The sequence below is a fragment of the Scyliorhinus canicula genome, chromosome 4 (genome assembly GCF_902713615.1).
Source record: "Scyliorhinus canicula chromosome 4, sScyCan1.1, whole genome shotgun sequence".
Lineage (NCBI taxonomy): Eukaryota > Metazoa > Chordata > Chondrichthyes > Carcharhiniformes > Scyliorhinidae > Scyliorhinus > Scyliorhinus canicula.
Genome location: NC_052149.1, coordinates 45,157,262 through 45,173,996, shown reverse-complemented (window position 1 = coordinate 45,173,996; position 16,735 = coordinate 45,157,262). Strand labels below are relative to the sequence as shown.

The window sequence follows — 16,735 nt, the reverse complement described above, 5'->3', positions numbered from 1 at the left end:
TGTTCGAATCATAGAAAAGTTACAACACAGGAGGCCATTCGGTCCATCTTATCCATGCCAGCCCGAGGATACCCAGGTACCCTTTCTAATCCCACCTTCCTGCACCTGCTCCAAAGCCCTGTAGCTTAGAGCACATGGGTGCAGATTCAGGTACCTTTTATTTTTTTCATTTTAAAAAATAAATTTAGAGTACACAATTCATTTTTTCCAATTAAGGGGCAATTCGGCGTGACCAATCCACCTACTCTGCATATCTTTGGGTTGTGGGGGGCGAAACGCACACAAACACGGGAAGAATGTGGAAACTCCAAACGGACAGTGATCCAGAGCTGGGATCAAATCTGGGACCGTGGCACTGTGAGCAATGCTAACCACTGTGCCACCGTGCCGCCCCTGATCCAGGTACCTTTTAAAAGAGTTTAGGGTCTCTGCCTCCACCACCAACTCAGGCAGTGAATACCAGACTCGCACTACCTTCTGCATAAAAAAGTTTCACCTCTTGTCCCCTCTGCACCTTCTGCCACTTATCTTGAAACTATGTCCCCTGCTTCTAGAATTCTCCACGAAGGGAAGCAATTTTATCCTGTCCACCCTATCTCTTCCCCTCATGATTTTGTACACCTCATTTAAGTCACCCCCCCGGCCTTCTTTGTTTTAAGAAAAATAACAACAACCTATCCAAACTCTCCTCATAGCTACACTTTTCTAATCCTGGCAACATTCTTGTAAACTTCTTCTGCACTCTTTCCAGAACAATAACGTTCTTCCTGTAATGTGGTGACCAGAACTGCACTAATGCAGAATTAAAAATAGAGAAACATAGGACAAGAAGAAACACAACTCCTTCAACATATGCAAATGAGGCAGAACTGGGCAAATGACTAAAGTATGGTGGACGGTACTTTGGAAAAAAAATTCAACACGAGAAATCATGTTAAAAGCAATTTCAACAGCACAATTTGTGAAACTTTGAATATTTTCTTCTGTTTATGACGAGTATCTTCCCCTTGCATCAATCCTTAGAAACTGTTGTGAATGTATTGATTACAAGGCCAAGATGATACAAGAGGTCTGTGATGCCATATGTTTCAGACACAATCGATTTTGCCACTATTAAGAATATATAATCTTACTTATATTTTTGACTTTGTTTTACAATATTTGTAATCAGACATCTTCATTTTGATCCATAACATCTGACTTGTCTTTAACAATAAGCTCTTATCATTTTTCTTCTTTAATTTATGATACCTCTGAAAGAATAATACTTTAGATTCATTTGAAATGTGTTTGCCTAGCTCTAGATGAACTACCTTCTGTGATTTTGTTCTTTTTAGATATTTATAACTAAAATTAGGGGGCTGGTTAGCTCAATTGGTTAGAGAGCTAGTGGAATTCAGAATAACATAACACTGCAGGTTCGATTTCCATTCCAGTCGAGGTAGACCTGGGAGCTGCCTCCTCACCCTGCCCCTGACAGTGGAAGGCAATAGCAAACCACCACTGACAAAAACTGGCTCCGGGTGAAAAAGCAACGGCCAAGGGCCTGCCTTTAGGCAGAGCTCAAACTAAATGAAATTGCTAGTATTACGAAAATATTTCTCCAAATAATATCAGGACAGTAAGGAAAACTTGTGTGGAAACTGTAACAGCCACATTTTGTCTAGAATTACTGGATGACTACTGTAATTGAACTCTGAGCAAGCCTTCTAGAAATTAGAAAGAACTTTACTTTTAAAAGAAAGAGGGGAGGTATATTAAGGAGCCGTTAGAATACAAGCATTCATGGGAGCTGTTTTCAAGTTGGACAATGTTAGTCGAGTTAAAATTGCTGATATAGGTTAGTTTTAAAATGCCCCACTATGATATTCCACTCCAGAAATGGTGAAAGAATGATAAAAGGAGCCATGCCCCGAGTGGACCAGAAGGCATTAGACAGCTCACGCCCACTTCATTGTACCAGAAATTATATCTGAAAGTCTTATCTGGCAATGACCAAGGAAAATATCCTCCACAAGTTTGGACAAGACTTCAGAGAGACCTGTAGTCAATCTGCACATTAGGGGGCAACACTGCAAATGACGGTCAAGTTCGCTAACAATGCTTTCACTTTTGTCTCCTCAGGTGAAGGGTGGCACAGTGGTTAGCACTACTACCTCACAGCACCACAGACCCGGATTCAATTCCAGCCTTGGGTGACTGTGTGGAGTTTGTACATTCTTCCCATGTGGGTTTCCTTCGGATGCTCACCGCCTCCCACAGTCCAAAGATGTGCAGGTTAGGTGGATTGGTCATGCTAATTGTTCCCTTAGTGTCAAAAGGTTTAGGTGGGGTTACTGGGATAGGGTGGGGGCATGGGTCTAGGTCGGGTGCTCTTTCAGAGGGTCGGTGCAGACTCGATGGGCCAAATGGTCTCCTTCTGCACTGTAGGGATTCTATATGAGCAAGAACATTAATAGTACAAAAACGTCACGTTTACAAGGCTTTCTATAACACAGGGATCTCAGTTAGTTAAGGATGTGAGACGAAGGTATGCTGGCCGACTTAAAAGATTTAAACATAAACCACGAAAGAAGAATTGATTCCCAATACCAAATCATACAACCAATTCTTTACAGAACAGACCAAAACAGTTAGTAATAGAACAGAACCTGGCCTGGGTAAAAATGAATACTTAATCTCTATGACTGACTTTCAATAAACTTTAAAGACAAGTAGTGGCATAATAAAAATCCTTACTGCATTGTTCTAAGAGAGGGAGCATTGCGAGGCGGTGAGTGGCTAACACACATTCGCGCATTCGAGGACATCAACTTTAACAAGAAACTATAGTGATGGCAACTTTTGGTTAAACAGCACAAACTTGAGGAAAACAAGATCAAAATCCACAAATATGTTGTGCGCTTGTTGGATTGACAGAACAAAATGCATCTGACCACAATTTCACAATAATCATTGTATGGAATGCTTCCCACAGCACAGTCTTTAATTTGACCAGCATACCTCTGTGCTCAGGAGGGAATTTCTGTGATCAACGCCTATATCATCTTCTATCACATGGTGCACTTCATTAGTCTTCACTCTAACTAAACACTCTCAGACATTTCATGCCTTGGAAACTAAAAACGCAAATACTCCATAAAGTATTGTATGCTATACTACATTGCCATCTAATGCAAGAGGAGAGAACTGCATCCCAAGGAGCCACTGCCAAACCCAATTCAAAAACTGTTAAAAATGAACTGAGTTACAGAATGATACAGTAAACACCAGTAAAAATTCTAGACATTTTAAAATAAGTAGGAACAAAAATATAATTAGATTTATTCAGTCAGCCCTAGTTCAGTAGCAGCGATCACATCTCTGAACCAGGTCTTGAATGAAAGTCCTACGTCATGACATATGGGGTCACAAAATGTGGTGGACATTCTAGTGCAGAACTTAAGATCTGAGCATTGTTGGAGGTCCCACTTTTCAGATCAGATGTTAAACCAAGGTTGTGTCCACCACATATGGCAGTGTTCTTCAAACTTTTGTTCCGGGGACCCATTTTTCCCAACCGGCCGACCTTTGCGACCCACCTGCACGACCCACCATTTTCTCTTACCTTGTTTGCTGCTGACAAAAATGGAGGAAATGGTTTTGGGTCCCTTTTGCCCTCGTACACAGTCCTCCAATAGAACCTGTTGGATGAAGGTGAAGCCTTCCGGTGTCGGAAAGTATGGAGTCTCCATCTGTCCAAAGTTCTACATTTTTTTCCTATAAAACTTTATCAAATAAACCCCCCCAACTTGTAAAAAAGAATAAAAATAAAATGAATAAAATAAATGAATAAAATCGCACCGAACTTGTAAAACTGAAAGCTGCGGCCATTTTATTTTAAAAACGGCCGCACTGCGCATGCGTGCCCGACCATTGGCGTGCATGCGCATAGTTTTGTGCATGCGTGCCGATGTTCTGGCACGCATGCGCAGTGCGGCCGCATTTTGTTTATATGTTCGTGGCCATTTTGAAGGCTGCTTGCAGCCGGCGTTATTAACAGCCGGCTGTTGCGTGCAGATTTGCGTGATCGGGAGCGCCGCAACGGACAGCTCCGCGACCTTCACAACACCATCCACGACCCACCTGCGGGTCGCGCCCCCGCGTTTAACAATGCCTGACCTATGGTGCCAATGAAATATCCTGGCTAACATTTATTCCTCAATAAAGATCACAGATTAACTGATCATACATGTCTTGGCTATTTGTGCGATCTTGATGTGTATAAATTGACTGCTCCTTTCATCTATCAAACAGAAGTAATCCATTGACAGTAAAGCACTTTAGAACATCTCAAATACGGAAAACAAAATGATATAAATTCCAGGAGTCTGGTGGACAAAAATAAAAAGGAATTTAAGCTCTGCAGTCCAAATATATAATTGACACTGTAAGATACTGTACTTAATCTCAATCACGTACTGTGTATGCCTGTCACCTCTCTCCATACATATAACACACAGTTACAGCTTCAACTTCAATCACACACACCTCTGCACAATGTAAACATGTCAAGGATCTCCACCAACTTATGGTTGCATCTGTACAACAGTTTAGTAACCGGCTTTTTCTACTGACCTACAAGCTGTAGCCTATTATGCCCAGAAGCCTATTAAGAACATCTGTAATCACGACACTAAATGTAATAAGCTGACAAATATACAAGTAGTGGTGGTCGGTAACAGCAATCCAGCACATAACAGTCCTGTCTATTCCTGTAATAAGAAGACATTCTTGCTCAATAAGAGTTATGGATGACTACATCACCAGAACGAGGAATCGGACATCTGACCAGCAATTTCCATGACACACATTGAAAGGAACAGCTTGTGAGCTTATTTGTTGAATCGGATATCTATAACCAACAAACTTGGGTACTTTTTTGATAGAATGGAAAAGTAATTGACACAAACCTTTATTTTGAAGTACAAGGAGTAGAGGCATTATAATAATAATCATTATTTTCACAAGTAGGCTTACATTAATACTGCAATGAAGTTACTGTGAAAAGCCCCTAGATACAGAGTGTAGAATCCAGGTAATTTTAAATGTAAAGGATGAAATCTCACCATTGGAATCCCTTTGAAAATAGAAATAACCACAATTAATTAATGACTTGTATTTATGGAGCACCTTTAATGGTGAAAAACATCCAATGTATAGGGCATACTTGAAAAGAAAATGGATGCCAAGCCATTCAGGTATGAGGATTCACAATGAAGTGCTTGGGCAAAGAGATAGATTTAAGGGGGCTTTTAAAGGAGTTGAGGAGGTGCAATGCAGGAGAGGTTTATTGAGGAAATTCTAGTGTATTGGGTTTACTATCACCTCGGAGTCAGTAGGTTTTGAGTTCGTGCCCCACTCCAGAGGCTAAATCACATAATCTAAGATGGAAGTTCAGTGTGATGATCTTTTTGTGGGTTTAAGAGAAATATGTTGGGCAAGAGACTGGCAAAACTTTGCCTTAGGATGTCCACGTGAGCCACTATAAAAGCCAACGGGAATCTTGGTTTCTCAATGCTGAGGTCCTTCAGTCCTGGCACAAAGTTTGAACTTCACAACTGATCCAAGCTGGCATGAAAGAATTATAACCAGCAAGAGCACCATCATAGCATTAAATGGTGGTTACCACTAGTAAGAAACAAAACCACAGATAATGGCCAGGATTTAATGGTCTCAGCATGGCAGACTGGGTGTGGCAACAATGCCACTGAATCTAGCGAGAGGCATCTAGTGAGATTCACGATGCTCGATATCTCGCAAGATTCAACCAAACCTCATGAGATGTCATGATCTGGATCTCGCTGCCCTACTCTCTTCTCACCCTCCCCATACCACCTATTCCCCCTCCCCCCCGTGCCCTTTCAGTGATTCTCGACCTACCAAGCTTTCCATGCTCTAGCGCTGCGCCTTGGTGTCTCCAGGATACACATCAGAGGTAGAGGAGCATGCTGCCGACCACGTCCCACGGCCTTCAATGCCCCTCACATCCATCTTCTGGGAGCCCTGAGGCCAGAGGGCCCTGGCGCCCTTGACGGCAGCACATGTCCCGCCGTGCCACCCTATTCCGGGTGCTGACTCCGACACGCACCGCGGTCAGGAGGTGGGTCTCGGGGGAGCTGGTGGCTACCGTCGTCACTCCATAGGGTGGCTCTGGGATACCACATAGCTCCTCCCAGTTGGGGCCTGCAGGGCCCTGGGGTTCACCTCGGGACAGAGGGACAGTGGAATCGAGCCCCGGCTGCCCCTGCATTATCTGGCTCTGCCAGCCCAGGCGGCTCCCCAGTGTCTGCAGCACAATATTGAGGCCTTCGGTGATGCTCCTCAGTGATTAAAAATTGCTCCGCAGCGCCTTGGCAATGCCAAGCGGAGACTGGGATATGCTCTGCAACGCCTCAAGGTCCACCTGGTACTAGGTCACGTCCTCCAGCTACTGGGGCACGCTGTCGAGGCGCTCAGTCATTGCCATTGCTGACTGAACCACGCCTTGGACACCTCCACTCATGCTGCTGACGTCGTGCACCAGGCCCTCCACTGTGGTCACCACCCTAGCAGTGTTGGCCTTGGTGTCACACATTGCTGGCACCATCTCCTGTGCCTGTAGCCTCTGGGACTCATCCAGTCGACTATGGACCTGCTGGAGTGTCAATGACATCCCCCTCTGAATATCACAGCTGCACCCTAGCGTCTAGATCAGCTCCAGGCAAACCTGGTCCAGAGGCTCAGCATGTAACTGGGACCAGTTGGGTCTTAGGATCAAGCAGACCTCTGACTGCTGTCTCGCCTGAGCGTTCCCGTCTCCACCTGATGTGCATAAGCAACTGTGTGGTACTCGCCAGATTGTGCCCCAGCAGCCTGTCCCCCACTGTCGCCTAACAAGTGTGTCTCTGTGCTCGTGGAGGGTAGGGATGACAGCTGTGCCATGAATACAATGGTCTCCTCGGAGCACAGGGACGCAACCACTCTGGACGAGCCGGCACCATCGGATGAGGATTCCTGTGGGAGAATGGACGTGGTCAGTGGGAGGGGTGGGTCAGTCTGTATGGCATCAACAACTCGTGTGACAGGTCATTTGGGCAGGGGCCCGTGTAACTCAGCTTACGGCGCAAAACTCTACATCGGTGACCCATCAAACGTCAGCCACCTCTGCAACCAGGGCCCGTTCCTGGTAGGGGGGGGGGGGGGGACTCTGGTGTCCGGCACTCCGACGCCCGCCTGGGCCCTCTCCCATCTGTTGTGGGCCAACTTCTGCGGGGACACAAAGGGGGCATACATAGTGAGTTGCACGTATGCCCAGGTCGGCATTCCCAATTCGTGGAGCTGGTCTCCTCGATGGCATGGCTGCGAGCTGTGTGGGGTTGGCTGTGCGGGAACGGTTTAAGTGCTGCCCTCCCCTCTCCCTTGTTAGCAGGGGACTGGTGAGTGCGGTCCCAGCGAATCAGCCAGCGAGACAGTAATTTGCGGTGTGAAGTCCGTGGGGCCTCGTTAAGTGGTCCAATTAATATTTACAGCGTCGGGAAGCTAGTGGCAGTTCTCACCCATTACCACACTTGGAAACCTTTCCATTAAACCGGTTCTATGTGTGGGTGATTGCTGGTGTGGATCTCATCCAAAAAGCCGGTGGAAAACACCCCACCAAACATGACATTTAGAAATCTTTTGGTTGAATCGCACCCTCTTCCATGCTGAAGTGTGCTGATGAAGTCTCAATCTTGGCTCAGTGGCAGCACTTTCACCAATGAATCAGGGATATCCAACTCCACTCCAGGGATTTGACCATATAATTTAGGCTGATGCTCATGAGGCAAAAATGCAGCATCTCTGATGAGGACCCATTTGTTCTCTCAGATGGATGTAAAGGATCCCATTATATTATTCTCCAGACTAACATTTACCCTCAATCAATAGTGCTAAAAAGAAAGTTGTCTTGTCATTCTTACCATTTTCTACACTGCAACAGTGATGGCACCTCAAAGTAATAATAATAATCGCTTAATGTCACAAGTAGGCTTCAATAAAGTTACTGTGAGAAGCCCCTAGTCGCCACATGCTGACGCCTGTTCGAGGAGGCCGGTACGGCATCTTCATTAGCTTAGTGAGGACACTATATAAATCCTTCTTCTTTCTCAATGCCTTCGGTATCTGCTGCTCTGTAATTAGTAAGTTTCAGATTGTGAATTAAAAAGAAAAACAAACATATTCTCGAGCATTTATTTGTAAATGTAGGATCGGATCATTGGAAAGGTACAAAAATTGTCATGATACAGATTTTTTTTTTTTAAAAAGTGTTGTGAAGATGCTCCATCAATTAAAATAGAGACACATTTTCCTCTTAGAAACAAATCACTTCCAGAATACAAGTGTAAACATTACACAACAGGCAGTTCACCTGAAACATTGGGCGACGATTTAATGGTGGTGGAGGTGACCCTGTGAATTTCCCCACGGCTGTTCTCCTGCAGGGCACATGTTCTGCCTCCAAAGAGATACCAGCCCATCAGAGGCCCCGGCGATGGAGAGGGAGAGGAAAAAGGGGGTTTGAGGGTAAAGGGGTGTCTTCCTGTGGGTCCCTCCCTTGCTGCCAACGGACCCCACTATAGGGCACAGGGTGCCCAAGAAGGAGGGATTCCCCCACCAGGCCACAAGCAGGTCCGCCAGACTTTATCCCTCAGCTGGCCCACATGGCGGGGCCTCACCCACCGCTGGCTGAATGCCAGTGACAGCAGGATGATGACCTTAAGTGGCCATTTAAGGGCCTCATTTGGGTTCCAGGATGGAAGGCTGCTCTCGACCTGCCAGACCCTGAATTATCTAGTGTGTTGGTAAAGTGATGGAATCTCCAACCCATTATATGTCACCCCCCCAAACCACCCGCTCGTGGGGTGGGGAGGAGCATTAAATATTGCCCATTTTTCTCCCACATATGCATCCCGTCCTGCTGAGTATTTCCAGCATTAACTGTCTTTATTTCAGATTTCCAGGATCCAGTCCTTTGCTCTGATCAGTATTAAAGCAGAGTTCAGTTGACCGAGAGATGACTGATTATTCTAACTTTCACCAACAGAGAACAAGCCAATAAAGAAGAAATAAAGTAGAGAGTTCTACTACAAATAATAAGTTTCGACAAGTATTTAAACTGGAGAATAAGCTATTTGCAATCTATGACTGCAATATAACAAAATTGGAAGAGTAAAATGATGAGCGCGTTTAGCAGTGTTTCCCGGCACTGTGGTGCTCGCAGTGCCGAGAAACGCCACGCTATCTATCGGGACTTTGTTTCAATTCGGAGCTTCAGCAGGGTACACCCCACCGAGACCCCATTTAGTCCCGTTTGCTGCAGATGAGCGCCACTCGTTGGAACTCCTCAGTGTCGGAAGTGATCGGGACACTATTTTTAAATGCCATCCTAATCTCTGACCTGACACGACCCTCGAATCCCCCCCCAAAAGCTCCAGTTCACAAATAAGGCTCAGGCCCTCTCTGCACCCCACCTCACAAGTGCAGGGCACCCTCAAGCCCGATTCCCGCCAGGGGAAAAAAAGACAGCCTGACACCTTGGCACTGCCCCTACCAGCTGGTAGTGTCACCTGGGCACCTTGGCAGTGCCAGGATGGCAGACGGCAAGCACCTGGGGGCCTCCGATCCCTTGGGAGATCCCCCCCACACAGTCTGGTTCCCGTTTGTGGAGACCAGCTCTGAACGGTGCTCATCCGAGGCGAAGGGGTTAGATCCCAACACCTTGGGTAATTCAGGGGAGTGACTATTAGACTGAGATTAGCTGTTTTATTCTAATATGCAGACTTGCATAATACTGATCCAGCCCATTGATTCAGATCATAATGTGGGACGAGATCACGTTAGATCTTGCGAGGCGCAGCGAGACAGGTAGATTTTACAAGAGGTTCTACAGGCCGTACCTCCTTTCGGATGCAATATGGCTGGTAGATCATGCCCTATGTTAATGACTTGGGTAATGGGATTAAATGTATGGTTGCTAAATTTCCTGATGACACCATAGATAAATAGGAATGTAAAATGTGAAGAGGGCATAAGGAATCTGCAAAGGGATATAGATTGGTTAAGTGAGTGGGCAAACATTTGGCAGAGTATAATATGGGAAAATGTGATCTTGCCCACTTTGGCAAGAAAAATAGAAAAGCAGCACATTATTTAGGTTGCAGAACTGAGGTACAAAGGAACCTGGGTGTCTTGGTACATGAATCAGGAAAAGTTAGTATGTGAGATGACCATGATTAGGAAGGCAACTGGAAGTTTAGTGTTTATTGCAAAGGAAATGAAATATAGAAGTAGAGAAATTTTCCACAGTTGTACAGGATGTTGGTGTGGCCATATTTGGAGTTCAGTGTACAGGTTTACTCTCCTTATTTCAAACCGGGAATAACTGCATTAGCACTTCAGAAAAAGTCATCCAACTGATTGCTGGGATGAGGGGTTTTAATCTTATGAGGAACATTTGGACCTAGAAAGTTGAGATCAAACACGCACACCATTCTCTCTCTAAGCGTTCTTTCTCTCTTGGAGCGCGAGTCTGCAAATTCTCTTCTCCCAGAGAGTGACAGAAGCAGAGGTTTAAATATACTTAAAGCCAGAAATGGATAAATTCTTGACTACAAAGGAATCAAAGGGTACAGGAAAGTGAGTTGAGAGCACAATTGTATCAGCTGTGATCTTATCAAATGGCGAAGCAAGCTCGAGGGACCGGATTGACTTCTCCCGCTTCTAATTTGTCTGTTCGTATATTTTTTTAATTGCTGTAAATTAGAAGTAAAAATCAATTTTACAGAAAATCCATGCACGTTGAAAATACTGCATCTGTTCTTCATACTTGTACAAAAATAAGAAACAGATGAACTTAAAATCATATATAAAAATCCCATTAGTTAGTAATTTCAGTTCCATGTTTTATGGAATTTATTTTAGTTTTTATCCACACCATGTGGATTTTGCCTTCCGATGACAGAGGAAAGTCTGTAATCTAATGAAATAGTTCAGACTTAGGAGAACTAGATACTTGGGAGTGATTAAAAGATAATAACATAACTTAAGTGGGGGGAAATCAAATAATAAAATTTCAATCCTGGATTGAACTATTTATACCATTCATTTGGCTTCCAAGATAAAACATGTTAGATGCATATGTACTACAAAAACAACTTGAAAAAATAAATGTATTCTTGATTGGTTTTCTGCAAACAGTGATGACCAGCATCGATACCCCATTGTAAGTGACTATGGTGTAGAAGAACACGCTCAACGCAGCACTCTCTCTCCATCACTGAGACCACAATCATTGCGGTGCTACATCACTCAGAGCTTTGAAACCACTCCAATTTTTAATTCACAGCAAAATTTGGAGTGTATTCCATTTGGAGTCAAGATTTGCACTTCTGATGGATGTCCTGACCAGCAGGGACAAGCAGTGAACTTGCACACAGTGCGAGAGCTTGTCCAGCCAAAGAAATAACGACTGTAATGGGAACAATGTTTATCAAGTGAAAACCCAATTGATTACTAGGAAACAACTGTCAGTGTATTTTATGTTAAAAAAAAATTGTTAAAAAAAAGACATCTTGCAAGCACACGGCTTGGTATAAGGCAAGAATTCCCAAGTCTCAAATTGACTATTATTTGTGAACTGTAGAATAATCATAAACAGCTGACACCTGGAGCAGAGAACACAATGCTGTACTATTAGTGGTGTGAATCCATTTGGGACTGCACACACTTGAACATCACTGACTCACAGATGTTGCTCTAATATGATAATTAACACGTTATTAGCCTCATGCAAATGGGCTTATTCAGGCATTAACAAAGAGTATCTTCTCATCACCTTTGAAGGAATAGACTGGCCTTTGTTGTCAGTCAATGGTCATCCTCAGCAGTCAGTTATCTAGGTTGCCTTATCCTGGACTGGGCTTGATGTCAAAAGGCGAAAGATGAAGTATTGACTGTTTGCTCTCTCTCTGGCCAACTATAGGGGTTCCTTCACTGCAGGTCTAAAAAAGCTGTCCATTGAGAGTTGTATCCTCCCACTGTCCTTTGGGCCTTTGTGTTTTCTTCCTTTCCGCTTTTCCCCAAATGTTTCAAAGCCACACTCTTGTTTGTCGCCCTGCAGCAAGATCAAAATGCACATTGGACTAGTATTACTTGCAATTAAAAATTCTAAATAAACCGTTCTAATAGAAAAGAAAACTTGTGACAGTTATTCATATATAAGCCTTTTACCAAGAGCATATTTGAATACATAGGGAATCATAATCAATTATCCTCACCCAATATTTAGACACGCACACAACTAAATCAATCAAGAGCTGTAGCCTTCACCAATTTTCCCTATTCTAATTTATAGTATTAAGAGAAAATGTGACTTCTGGTGTGGACCATGGAGTAAGTGGGCACACACAAGGCAGCTTCTGCCCAAGGTTACAGAAAATAACTATTTTTTTAATCAATACGGGGTGGAATTTTCATGAAAAGATGTAGGTGAATGTTGGAGGAGTACCTTCCCCCAGGAATGGCATGTCTCTTGGTTACCAGACCCGGCAGAAACAGTGAAAGATTTGGCTGAAGCTGCAGCAAAGACAAAAGCCTCTTCCAGCATGCAGGTGGGGGAAGGGCAAGCTTAAAGGCTTCAAACTGTCTTGAGGGCCTTTATTAATGCTGAATTCCATCAGCAGAGGGAGCAACTGTGAAAAGATCTCGCAAAGGCCATTGAAGAAGCGGTGACGAGACTTCCGGTGGCGGCCATGGAGGAGTAGGTCACATATCGGCAGCTCCCGTCTGGAACGGACTCTCGGACCTTTTTCAAGAGTTTTCACGGACTTTTTGAGGCAGATTGGTGAAGCGAAGACTCTCAAAAGGATTTCCTCTCTGTTGTATGGATAGCTGGACCAGGAGTGGCCGGGTGAAGCTTTAAGTCCCAACAGACAGAAGCGTGCGGAGCGGGCGCTGAGGCACGGCATGGCAGCCGCTATAGACCAGGGTACATGGGTGCAGTGGGCACAGGAGCAACAAGAGTTCCTTAGGGGCTGCTTTGCTGATCTTAAAAAGACATGCTGGCCCCGATGAAGGCATCAATAGACCAAATGATTGCAACTCAGGCGACACAAGGGAAAGCAATTAAGGAGATGGAGAAAAAGCTGCCCGACCATGAGGACGAGTTGGTCGTATTGGCCCTTAAGGTGGAGGCGCAGGATGACCTCCAGAAGAAGTGGCAGGAGAGGCTGGAGGACCTAGAAAACAGGTCCAGGAGACAGAACTTGAGAATTGGGGGCCTCCCGAAGGTGTGGAGGGGTCGGATGCAGGAGCATTTGTGTCCAAGACGCTGGAGACGCTGATAGGGACGGGCGTATTCTCTCGAACTCTGGAGCTGGATGGGGCGCACAGAGCCCTCGCAAGGAAGCCCAAGGCGAATGAACCACTGAGGGCCATGGTGGTGAGATTTCATCTCTTCTCGGACAAGTGACTTGTCTTGCGGTGGGCAAAAAAAGAACGGAGCAGCAGGTGAGAGAACAACCTGATACGCATCTACCAGGACCGGGTGTGAAGCTGGCCAAGAGGCATGCTGGATTCAACCGGGTGAAGGCGACCCTCTTCAGCAAGGGGGTGAAATTTGGGATGCTACACCCACCGAGGCTATGGGTCACATACAAGGAACGGCATCAGTATTTTGAGATGCCGGACGAGGCATGGTCATTCGTCAAACAAGAAAGGCTGGACTTGAATTAAAGGACAGTTAAGCTTTGGTGGAATATGGCGGTGGGGCTGGGTAACACAGTACCGTTTCTAATATAAGATTGTATACAATACCTGGGGGGGGGGGGGGGGGGGGGTGTGGCCTGTACTTAGTGCGATTCTTCGGGAAGTTAGAGCCTTGGTTCAACAAGTGCCTCCTCACTGGGCAATGTTAGTGTCTTCTGTTTATTTTTTGTTTCGTATTACTATTTACTCACTGGGGCTGGAGAGGTAGTTTAATTGGTTTATTCATGTGGGGAGAGGGGTCCGGACGGGGTACCAATTGAATGTCGGGGAAGATGGCTCCCTGTGGGGGCGCTTGTGAAAGCAAAGGGCGCAGGCTCGAGGTTGGCCAAAAAAGGGCGATTGCTAGTCGGTGGGGGGTTAGCCCCACCGTCCAGGCTGATCACGTGGAATGTGAGGGGTTTGAATGGGCCGGTCAAAAGAGCGTGCGTTTTCACACATCTAAAGGGATTAAAGACAGACGTAGCAATGCTTCGGAGACACATTTAAAGCTCGCAGATCACACGAGGTTGAGAAAGGGATGGGTAGGCCAGGTGTTCCGTTCAGGGCTCGATTCGAAGACCAGGGGGGGTAGCAATTCTGATCAGTAAGGGTGTGACATTCGAGGCTGGGAGAATTGTGGGAGATAAGGGGGGGGGCAGGTATGTAATGGTGAGTGGAAAGTGGGAGGGGGTCCGGGTGGTGTTTGTGAACGTCTACGCTCCGAATTGGGATGATGTGGAATTTATGAGACGCATGCTATGCAAAATCTCGGACTTAGTCACACAACCTGATCATGGGGGGAGACTTTAACATGGTCATTGACCCTGAGCTGGACCGGTCGAAGTCCAGGACAGGGAAGCGACCGGCAGTGGCTAAGGAACTGAAGGGGGGGGGGGATCCCTGGAGGTTCGCGCAGAACGAGTTCTCTTTTTTCTCCCACGTTCAAAAGGTTTATTCCCGCATAGACTTCTTTGTCATGAGCAGGGCGTTAATCCCAAAGGTGGCGGCGACAGAATACTCAGCAATCACAGTCTCGGACCATGCCCCACACTGGGTGGACCTGCGTCTTAGTGAGGAGAGAGGGCAGCGCCCACCCTGGAGACTGGATGTGGGGCTGCTGGCGGACTAAGAGGTTTGCGGGAGGATTAGCAAGAACATCCAGGATTATCTGGAAACAAACGATACGGGTGAGGTAGCAGCGGCGACAGTCTGGGAGGCTCTGAAGGCAGTTGTCAGAGGGGAACTCATCTCAATTCGATCCCATATCGGGAAAAGAGGGAAAAGAGAGAAAGAGCGGAGTGGGAGAGACTGGTGGAGGAGATACTCCGAGTGGACAGGAGATACGCGGAGGCCCCGAGGCGGGGCTACTGAGGGAGCAGCGGAGTCTGAACTGCTGACCACAGGGAAAGCGGTAGCACAGCTGAGGAAGGCAAGGGGGGCAGTCTACGAGTACAGGGAGAAAGCGAGTAGAATGCTGGCACACCAACTGCGAAAGAGGCAGGCGGCCAGGGAAATCGGGGGAGTAAAGAATAAGGAGGGTAACACGGTCTTGGATCCGGGGTGGGGGGGGGTGGTGAATGGAGTCTTTAAGGAGTTCTATAGTAAGCTATACGAGTCGAAGCCCCCGAAGGGAGCGGAAGGGATGAGGCAATATTTGGACCACTTGAGGTTTCCAAAGGTGGAAGAAGACCTGGTGGAGGGGCTGGGGGCCCCAATTAAATTGGAGGAGATTGTCAAGGGCATAGAGGGCATGCAATCGGGTAAAGCCCCAGGGCCGGACGGTTACCAGGTAGAATTCTATAAGAAAGTTTCGCAAATATTGAGCACACTCCTGATGAGGATTTTCAATGAGGCTAGAGAGAAAGGAACCCTCCCCCCAACAATGTCACAGACCTTGATCTAATTCATTCTGAAACGAGGTAAAGACCCGGAACATTGCAGGTCATACAGGCCGATTTTGCTTTTAAACTTGGATGCCAAATTGCTAGCTAAGATTCTGGCCACAAGAATTGAGGATTGCGTCCCAGGGGTGATAGAGGAAGACCAGACTGGGTTTGTTAAAGGCAGAAAACTCAATGTCAATGACCTGAGACTTTTGAATATTATTATGATGCCCTCAGAGGGAGGGGAGGCGGAGGTGGTAACAGCAATGGACGCAGAGAAAGCCTTTGACCAGGTGGACTGGGAGTACCTGTGGGAAACGCTGGGGAGGTTTGGGTTTGGTGAGGGCTTTATTGGCTGGGTGAAATTGCTGTACCAGGCTCCTGTAGCAAGTGTATGTACAAACCGGCTGATGTCGGGGCACTTCAAGCTTCACTGGGGAATGAGGCAGGGGTGTCCCCTCTCCCCGTTCCTATTTGCCCTAGCTATAGAGCTGAGAGTCTCAAGGAACTGGTGGGGACTGGTTCGGGGGGGGGGGGGGGGGAGAAGGAGAGGTGGAACATCGGGTCTCGCAATACGCGGATGATTTGCTCCTGTACATTTCGAACCCTGTGGAGGGGGTGGGGGAGGTTCTGTGGATCCTGAGGGATTTTGGTAGTTTTTCAGGGTACAAACTGAATGTGGGAAAGAGCGAGTTATTTGTGATCCAGGCCAAGGGGCAGGAGGAGAGACTGAAAAAGCTGCCGCTCAGGATGGTACAGAAAAGTTTTTGTTACCTGGGTATACAGGTGGCCAGGAAATGGGATGCCCTGCACAGGCTCACCCCGGTTGGTGGAGCAAATGGAAGGGGACTTTAAAAGGTAGGACATGCTCCCGCTGTCACTGGCAAGAAGGATGCAGACCGTGAAAATGACTGTCCTCCCAAGATTTTTGTTTGTCTTTCAGTGCCTCCCCATCTTCATCCCCAAGGCCTTTTTTAAGCGGGTGAGTAGGATCATTACAGGCTTTGTGTGGGCGAATAAGACCCTGCGAGTAAGGTGATCGCTGTTGG

The 16,735-nt window shown here is 46.3% G+C and overlaps 1 protein-coding gene across 5 annotated transcripts in view; it reads right to left on the bottom strand.

The window, feature by feature from the left end:
- Positions 1–4,932: 4,932 nt before the first annotated feature.
- Positions 4,933–16,735, bottom strand: part of mutyh (mutY DNA glycosylase) — a 44,720-nt gene continuing 32,917 nt past the window's right edge. For 2 of the 5 annotated variants that reach the window (XM_038794158.1, XM_038794160.1), the window contains exon 16: positions 8,236–12,172. In XM_038794158.1, the coding sequence (XP_038650086.1) occupies positions 12,035–12,172 (138 nt within the window). In that variant the 3' untranslated portion in view covers positions 8,236–12,034. Of the gene's footprint in view, positions 8,190–8,235; positions 12,173–16,735 lie in introns of those variants that run through there. The other 3 variants (XR_005460314.1, XR_005460313.1, XM_038794159.1) reach the window with 3 other exon arrangements.